The following is a 10,129-nucleotide window of genomic DNA, read 5'->3' as shown; positions in this document are numbered from 1 at the left end:
TGTCCACACGATTATCTGTTAAACATTAAAAAGCATTTAATTTTCAGTTTCTTACAAAAATATACATTAAAAAAATTAATGAAAATTTTGATAAATAAAAATAATAAAAATTTCAAATATGTGAAGCCAAAAATTTAAGAAGATGCCAAATTTGGGGCCAAACTAAAATTTGAGGCCAGGTCAAAATTTGTGGCTATGAGTGAGACCAGGCCAATTCTGAGACAAGACCACGCCATGTTTTAGAGTATGCCTATACAAATAATGTGTGCGAGTGTCAAAAAAATCACCCCCAAAAAACCAATATGCAAACACCACATTTTTCCTTCCACACCCACTTGATATATCATTCATGATTGAGTTCTCTATTTGTAGTATCTATTTTTTAGCATCACTACCGTAAGTTGAAAGTAAGGTTAATGTATTTTAACGTAGTAAAACAATGTGTACAAATTAGTTTTAAAATGCAACACTTTCGCTCATTTTCTACGTATATACCGCGGTATTTAACAAAAGGGAGATAATGTCACATTAGATCGCAGTGTCAATGACACTGGAAGGGGCCTCCAGAAAGGAAGATTATTTTAAATGGAAGCAGAAGAACAGCAAAAGGTACAATTGACAAGGCAACAGGCTTCATAAATGATCATATTTTAAAAAATTGAACTTAATATTTTTTGCACCTTTTCGGCATCATTTTGATTGTCAGTCTTTTCCTCATCATTAGCAACACCAGAATCCTCAAGGGCTCTTTCTGGAGACTGAGAAGAGACATGGAATCATCACAAACTCATGATCAATGGAGGGGAATAGGCCTTCATGTGACTAAGTGTTCATATCCCAGTCAAACTAGTATCTATTTTTTTTCTGTAAAAAATTTGACTTTTTTATATCAATCGTGTAACAAAATTGTATCGTAATCGATTAGCTACAAATAAATGTTATGAGAGATGGGACTCCACGGAATGACGTCAGACTTCCGATGGATAAAATTCCGTCGTCGGCAAATTCTCCGCCTATATCTGAATATGTCGGCATCTTTTGAAAGAAATCAGACAAAATTAAAAATCTGTACATATTTTTAGATTGAAGTGTAGAAGTAAGAAAATTTATTTCTATATTTAAATCTGAAAAAGACTGATTGAAAATTTCAAACTTATTTTCACATTTTTGTTCATGACCAGAAATTGAAAAGGGATCATAACAACGGCATAGAGATATATAGCCAAATATGTGGTTTTTTAGCAAGTTCTTTTGATTCGTAACAATCTTTGAGATTGAAAAATAAATAAGTTAATGAAAAATAGGTACACTGTACTTCGATTTTGGTTTAAGTCGTTTATTATTTTTTCAGCGTTGACAATCTGCTTTTTATCACTTTGTTTATTCGTTTCCTCTGTAGTTTTGCGTAAAATAAAGATGAATTATTTTTTATGATTAGATTCGTTTGTATCAATATTAATAAAATTTTGATTTTCTACCCACATTTTGTTTTTCACGTATACTGTTCGCAAGGTCAGTTGATTTCCTATCGCTAAACGTTTAACCGATCTGCGCGGGAAACGTTACCATTCTTTCATTATGACGTTGAATACGTGCTTTAGCGTTGCTTGCACAACGTTATCTTTAAATATTGAAAATGGGTATGCTAACATGGAGGGTCATTCTGAGCCCCTAGGCATGGAGTCTAACACGGTCAGTGATAGGGTCCCTCTGACGCAGGTAATCGCCGAGGTTTGTTTTTAAATTGATTGATTTGTCCGTTGTTGTTCCTAATCTTACAAAAATATTGTTCTATCATCATTTTAGATTAGAGACTCGCCGTCCTTGACCTCACAAGAATCCTCTGTTACCGACTGCCCAGTCTCCAACCGTCAGGTCAATGTCTTTGTGGTCAGCTCGTCCTCTTCTAACTCAGAATTTGTGTGTAGAATTTGTCAACTGGCAAAAAAGAATTCAGGTATTTTAGCACTTCAGTACCAAATAATTTCAATGATTTCAATGATTTCAATGATTTCAAAAATAAAAATGTTTTATATCTATATTTTTATAATCTATATGGTATCATTTGAATGTCGTTTGTGAAGACGAAGACTTAAGTTCCACGGAGTGTGACTGTCGCGGATACTTGTCCAAAGTCCACCATTCCTGTCTGAAGGAGTGGGTGCGATACAAAGGCTCCACAAGGTGTGAAATCTGTACCAGCCACTTTGCCTGCGTCACACCTCCTTTACAGCCAGGACTGCTACAGCTAGAGGTATGTCTATATGACGTCTCGTACAATGTCCCATACAAGGTTCTCAAGTTTCCTCTTTTAATGATAGTCATACCTAGCTGCAGGCTAATCCATACCACGAGCAAAGCAAATTGAACATACCCATATCATGCGCGGATATAGAGGAGATGGTTCGGGGTCGGAAAATGACCCCCCCCCCCCCCAACTCCCTCCCCTTCAGGTAAAATTATCCATCAGACCCCCTTATTTCTGTAATAAACTATTGGATCCGCAATGCATACCATACTATCAACTATAAACATCTATCAACCAATTTTCAATTGAAAATCTCTGGCGAAGCAGCTATACACATGTAGAACGAAAATTTTACAAACATTTTTAATTCAAAATTGATAAATCAGTTGCTCGTCTATAAAATATTTTCCTATATCGCTATAGCGAGCTCTCCGCACAAGAAATTCTTTATCCTAAAAATGGCCGACAATAGGTTTTGCAGTTTAAAGTTAAACCGACCGAAACCTCACTAATTTATATACTCGCAAATTGTGAATCTCCTCAATATAGAAGAAAAACTTCAATTAAAAAGACGTGCCATGATTCCATCTTTTTTCCGTTTGCCGACTACAAAATTTAGATGGCAATCACATGATGCGTTTTATTTATAGCAAACTGTCTTTTAGTTCTATGTAAAACAAATTACTTAGGACATTGATCTAAGATTATTTTAGCTTAAATTGATTTTATTTCAGTTTAAGTATTATATAAGCCTATCTATGGCGGTTATCAAGACATCATGTTACCATGGAAATATTTTTCCTTTTTTTCCGTAGTGAACGATTTTAACCCCCGCTTTTTGATAATAATCTGGTGATTACCACTTCCATGTCGTCTTGAAGTTTTAAGAGAACGACCCTTTGTCCGCTTGACGTTACGTTATTAGTTATTGGGTTTGTCACTTACTCTCTGCAGAAATAGCTCAGATACGTAATGCCTTCGGATTGTTGAAGTTCAATGAACTCAAAACGCTTTGAAGACAGTAACTAACCTGATAAGTTAATTGTTCTGTCGACGACCCTAACGTTTTGTTGGACACACACACACACACACACACACACACACTGAAAAAGAGGTTACAGCGAGTTTCATCTTCCGCTGTCTACAGAAATATAGACGACAGTCACATGACGAGTTTCACCCAATGAAAAACGTTATCAAGAAGTTCTCAAGACATTACACGTTCTCTTCAAAATTTTAATCACCAATTTAACTTGTTTCCAAATACGTGTGATGGGAGTTTCCACTTTTCAAGTTTAAATTTAACGTCAGAAACCTAATTACATGTATAATAAAATTTTGCATAAATCTATTAGATTTAAAGTAGCCAAAAATATGGACTAAACTAGTGATTTCTTTAATTTTTTTTAGACAGTAGAGAAGTAAAACGAGCTAATTCGTTAAATCATATTATTTTTGTGGGACTCTTTTGTGCCAGTTTAGGTACTGGTTTGAAATACCCGGAAGTGACCCGCAATACATTAAAGTGAGCGTGTCATAAGAACTCCTTCTTCAAAGATGGAAATGACCACTTTCCTGACTTTATTATCTTTGGGTTGATACCAAACAACCAACGGTAAAATGCGTTTTACATGTAGTTCTGCAACTAATTTGTAAATGTAAGTGATTCGGAATATCCCAAATGACTGAGCCCTTAGACAATTGGTTGGTGAATCATCTGATGGCTAGAACCATCAAATAAACTTGGACAGTTATTTGTTGGATACAAAGTGGTAACTCCTTGGATGCCTCGGCGATCAAATTTTACCATATAAGCTTGCTTTCTTTATTTACCTTTATGTAAAAAACAGAAAATATATCTATTTTTAGCCCATTCAAACAAACTGATGACGCCGTGCAGTGCACAAATTGTGTTTAAATCAAATGCAAAAATTCTCAACATTATATATTGTTTTACTATGTTAATGAAATTAGAGAAAAATTAAGAACAAGGTTTTAGAGTTAAAGAGTAAAAATAAGGTAATATGATGCTTTCCATTTCTTTTATTTTTATGAAATAAATCTACAAGAAGCAAAACAACAGTACTGCATTTGTGAATCTTTAGACTTTTTTCTCTCGTTGGAACAATGTACTGTAAACAAGGATTATTTTCGTCAATTTAAGAACACACCAAGCGGTGCAGACAAATTGAATACTACATGTAGTACCGCACGTTAGCGCGGTATGATAATTTGTCTCACCGCTTGGTGTGTTACAGGACTGACAACATCCAAAAATAAGCATTCAATGCTTATATTTGTCTATTTGTATGAAATACACGTGTATTGTCGCTGTAAAGCCATTATAAAATCTCTCAGTCAGGGATATGAAACATACACGGAACAGCCAGATTAACGTTATTTAAGGTAGCTCGCGGGTTTACCTGCTTGTGAGAAAACCTACCTTGAAAATTTGTCCACGTGATCCATAGGTTTCATAGTTTTATTTCTGAAATTTATTTAAGATTCGTCTGCGCGGTAATAATGTTATCGTGTTTCAAATACACTGTCATTAATAAAATCAAGCAACGCTATTTCAATGAAATATATAGTAAAATGCACATTTTAACCGAGAAACGCATTACAAAACTATGCTCCAAACTTTTAAACGATTCAGACGAAATTAATCATACTCAACACAAAAACAGAGGAGATAATTATAAATCAATTCATAAAAAAATATCAGTATGTGTTCTCGGCCAATTTTTGGCAAAAAAACTTTAAAGATTTAAAAGATTTCTCAAAACCTTATATTTTCATTACGACGTTAGCCTGACGTCATCATTTCCTTACTTCTTAGAACACCAAAATTGAAATGCATTTATTGACAAGACTAGCTGTTTAACACATTTTAGAACATGTTAATGCTTATTAGGCATTATTGTGAATGTTATTTAAAAATGCAATTAATGTAAGGCTGTAAAGATACAGAAAATTGCTATTTTTGTTTTTATGAAACTCTGAGTCAATCAATGCAAAAATAAAATGCCAGGCAACTACTGACATTATAAGTAAGTAATCGAATAAAACAGGTATCTCAAGCCAAAAGAAATTTAAGAATTTAACCAGTAGTACAGATTACGGAAGTTATAATTGTAAAAAAAAAAAGCGAAGTTAATGCATACATTCTATTTTAAAACATGACTTTAAATGGAAGAGTTCTAACGCACACTCATTCTTTATCTTTATAGAACAAAATGTGATAATGTATGTGACATCTTTAAATTTTCAGCACTTGATATTATAAATCTTTGTATAAACAGTCATAAACCGCATATAAGCTTTTTAAAATATTTTCTTTTATACTTCTAAATATCTCATTTGTCATTTTAAAATAAAATTATGAGTTTACTATGACGGTCAACTCTTTACGTCGATTCCTATTGTGACGTCAGCAAACCCGCGAACTACGTTAAGTTCGCTTCCGCGACTAAAAATATAATGCCAGAAATTTTGTAGAGAAAAATCTTTTTTAATATTAAGGAGTAGATATAAATTAATGGTTATTTTTCAAAAGAATTATTATGCAAGATAGAATGTTTCATTTAGTCTTACAAAAATAAATACACTCAAAACACGTGAAGACGTTTATTTTTGTGCTTCTGAAGAATTGATTGAACGTCGCAGATTTCCAATGCAAACATAAGGGAAAATATAGACTGAATGCAAATATATTTTATTTTTACACCCCTTTAGGTGGAATACAATGTAACACACCTGAAAAAAGTCAATTAAATTAACATTAAATTATTTGATTATGAAAGATTTAGTCGTAAATAAACTGTACATATGTCAAATAAGTGAAAAATTTCCAGTTAGGGGATAAAAAATGAATATATCAAAAATTCATTTCAGTAAGTAACAACAAATGTCCCTTCGGTATACGAACTCGGGAAGTACGGATCACAAGTCCGACACTTTATCCACTCGGCTATGGAGTAAGTGACATTTTACATGTCAATAAAATCCTTTAAATAAAACGACATGTCGTTTCGATCAGAGGTCAGCCATTTTGTGATGATGTGTTATTCCACCTAAACAGTTAAACAAAGGTGTAAACTTTGGATTACTTTCTTTATCATGAAAGGCTAATGTAAAACGAAACTAAAAATTTTACAACCGTGATTGGGCGAAAATAACAACCAGTCAAAATTACCCATTATGGAACTGTATTGATCATTATTTTTTCTTTTCAACATTAATTTCTCTATTTAACTAATTTTTATTAAATTAATCTATTTTTCTTTTATTCGAGGAAGGCTTTACACCAACTTGCTTGGCATTTTGAGCGGAATCGCCCATTCAATCGGCGTAAAAGAGCTATCCTCGGCACCGCCATATTGTTCCTTCTGATAGTGACCATTGTGACGTCATTGATGACCGTCAGTGCTGACAGGGAGTACGAGAAGGCCGCCAGGGACCCTGAGATTTCCCCGAAACGTGTGGACGATTCCAACATAGTTTTCTCTATCTGTATCGCCTTTGCCTTTTTCTGTGCCACGCTGACTGTGGGGTTGGTGATTATCTGGTTTGGAGTGGAGTGTTGTTTCTCTATTCAGCGGAGGGGGATGTTGCGGCGCGCAACACGACGGTTACTGCTCAACGAAAACAGAGCGTAACGATGCGCCGTGTCACTTATTACAAAATGGGTACAGGGTGGATTAATAAAGCGGATGCTTGGAAACATGTAAGGGTTAACATGGTACTTGTAGATTCTTACACATACAGTGACGGTTTCACTTCAGCGAGTCGGCATGAAGTCCGTACGTACGAGGGATGTTCCAAAAATAATATGTGACACTTAGATGATTTCACCCACATTATTTTATTAATCTTTGATTTTTTTTATTCGTCCATGCCCTCAAAGTACTCACCTTTGACCTTTTAGACGATCAATCCACGTCTGGAAACATTTTTCATACTCCTCAAAGGGACGCCAATCATATACTGATAAAGTACAGACCCAAGGGCATTTCGTAAATCCTTTTCCAGATAGGTGGAATTTAAGAGATCAAAAAGAAGTCGCACGGGCTAAATCTGGAGAAAACAGAGGGGGTGGGGGTAGGGTATGGTAGGATAATAACAATTTTTGCCTCCAAATACATGGTCACAATACGTGCTTTTTGTGCAGGCGCATTGTCGTGCAAATGTAGGAGATACTTCATTCATACCCGTTTTGGGGCGACGACTTTCTTAATATTTCTTCAGTTTTTTAATAACAACATTTTATAGAGTTACTTGTGACTGTTTTCTTCTTTGGTACAGGAATTTGCATGACAGTGCCCTTTTTGTCAAAGAAAATAATATAAAACCTTCACGGTTCGTAATCTGTTAGTAATACTAGGACGTTTTGCAATTTGATACCCAGATTCTGTTAGAACTCTTTCGTTTTTGCTCAAAATAGAATTCCATTGTCTTATTACCAGTAACTAAATTATCAAAAACCTTTTAGGTATTTTTGGGATACAGTTTGAATAATTTCTTTGCATTATAACACGGACTCTCTTTTGTTGATCGCTAAACAAACAAGGTATCCACCTAGCGTTTTAACTTTATCTATATCTATATAAGCTAATTTAGATTTTATTTTTCAAAATACCATGTTCACGTTTGCCTTACAGTATATTTTGCGTCTCTCTGTAAGAATTGGTGAATTTTTACGACGGTATTATTTGCTGTAACTGTTGCAGGGCGGCCTTGGGGAGCAGCGTCTCTGAGGTGCCGACAAACAGACTTGTGAGACATTTGACCATTCCCATAGATATCACAGACCTCATGATGAATATCTACTGGTTTAATTCCAAGTAATGACATTACTTACATATAGGTTCTAATTTCAAGTGTATTGCTTGCTCTTTTTCCAGTTTTGATGAGTTTAGTGTAATGAATACGCTATAGAGCAATAGACACTGTAGCTATGACAATGAAATTGTGAGCATGGACTGTTCAGTGATCAATCTAACGTGTCAATGAGGTTTACTCGATTTACACGCGAAAAAGATGAAATGGCATTATTTTTGGAACACTTCTCGTACTTAAAACATACAACCAACTTGTCATTTATGATTTTTCAAGTGATTTAAATGTATTGCATTGCAAAGTTACTAGACTTATTTGTCTAGGAAAATCTACAGATTAATTAGATATAAGCTATAAAAAAACTATTTTTCCAACTGTTTATGAATTATGAATTACAAATATTTGATGATTAAATAATAATTGTTTCAAAGATGTAGTCCGATAACTGCACTGGTGTGTGCAAACCAATTGAAGAACGTGCGTTATGAAATATGTTTGTAAGGATCTGATCTTATCATATTGCAGTGATAAGATTAAATTCTTCATGCAGAAGAAAATGATTCAATGATTTAGTGTTTATATTTACATTTTTTTTCTTTCCTAACTGTTTAGGAACAGACTACTTCATAGCATATGTACACTTAACTGTCTCACATCAGAAGTTTATTTTTTAAAAAAAAAAACACTTAGCCTATAGATGGCCAACATGTTCACAGTTTAAGGAAATGAGACATGAAAGACACTCTTCTCGAGTACACAGTTGATAAAGTACAGATTTTCTAATAAAAAAATTAAAATTATGACATTAGAGGCTACACGGCTGCATTGTTAAACAAATTTAAAGCACGTGAATTCAGATTGTTACAAGCGAGGCAATTCTATCAATGTGTGTCGGCAACAAAAATGTGCTCGTGTGTTGTATTGACGTAAATCATTGCTGTGCTTCCTATTCTTATAATTTTTTCCCCGGTCAAAACCCAGATAATGAAATTAGACTGTCATTTTTGTGCTAGATTCATTCGAGACGACTTTCAACTGCACATGTATATGTGTATCATTGATACATTCGACGATAGAATGAACTCCGAAACTTGAAAGCTGTATTCACTGAAATTAACTTTTTCGTCGTGTTTGCCGCTAGATTACATTTATACCCCGATGGACTTAGTTTACCAAGCCAATGCTATTTGTATGGTGGCATATCTCTGCCCCCTGTGTGCAAGTTATTTTTCTCTTAATTATGTTGACATGCAAGATAAATATGTTGACATGCAAGATAGTTATGTCAACATGCAAGATAACTATGTTGACATGCAAGAAAACTGCAATCAAAAAAGAGTTATAAAAAATCTCAAATATCGCCAACATGTGACATCCAAGATGCTAGATACGCTACCTATTGATGTCAACATGCAACTTATTTATGTTAACATGCAACTTCTTTATGTCGACATGCAACATATTTATGTCAACATGCAATTTAGTTATGTTAACATGCAAGATAAATATGTTGACATGCAACATATCTATGTCAACATGCAACTTAGTTATGTAGACATGCAACTTATAAGTTGCATGTCAACATATTTATCTCGCATGTAAACATAACTAAGTTGCATGTTGACATATTCATCTCGCATGTCGACATAAATAAGTTGCATATCGACATAAATAAGTTGCATGTTGACATAAATAAGTTGCATGTCAGCATATTTATCTTGCATGTTAACATAAATAAGTTGCATGTCGACATAGAAAGATAGCATCTAGCATCTTGGATGTCACAGACGGGCGATTTTTTGAGATTTTGTATAATTCATATCAGATTGCAATTTCTTGCATGTCAACATAGTTATGTTGCATGTTGACATAACTATCTTGCATGTCAACATATTTATCTTGCATGTCGACTTATTTGATAGAAAAATAACTTGCACACAAGGGGCAGAGATATGCCACCATATATTTGGCCTCAAAATCGGTATTTGTTCTATGGAAATCTATGAAAAGCATTGTTGACGAAACTAAGAAGTAAAAACAATT

The 10,129-nt window shown here is 34.2% G+C and overlaps 1 protein-coding gene across 1 annotated transcript; it reads left to right on the top strand.

Moving 5' to 3' along the window:
- The first annotated feature begins 1,545 nt into the window (after positions 1-1,545).
- LOC128157967 (E3 ubiquitin-protein ligase MARCHF4-like) lies at positions 1,546-8,754 on the top strand. Its single transcript, XM_052820639.1, has 4 exons — positions 1,546-1,719; positions 1,807-1,957; positions 2,085-2,254; positions 6,547-8,754. Exons 1-4 carry the CDS (start codon positions 1,579-1,581, stop codon positions 6,904-6,906), a joined length of 822 nt encoding a protein of 273 aa, XP_052676599.1. The 5' UTR covers positions 1,546-1,578; the 3' UTR covers positions 6,907-8,754.
- Positions 8,755-10,129: the final 1,375 nt, after the last annotated feature.

Source organism: Crassostrea angulata, chromosome 8 (genome assembly GCF_025612915.1).
Source record: "Crassostrea angulata isolate pt1a10 chromosome 8, ASM2561291v2, whole genome shotgun sequence".
Classification (NCBI taxonomy): Eukaryota; Metazoa; Mollusca; class Bivalvia; order Ostreida; family Ostreidae; genus Magallana; species Magallana angulata.
Note: the sequence above shows the minus strand (reverse complement) of the source record. Positions and strands in the feature narration are given on the sequence as shown.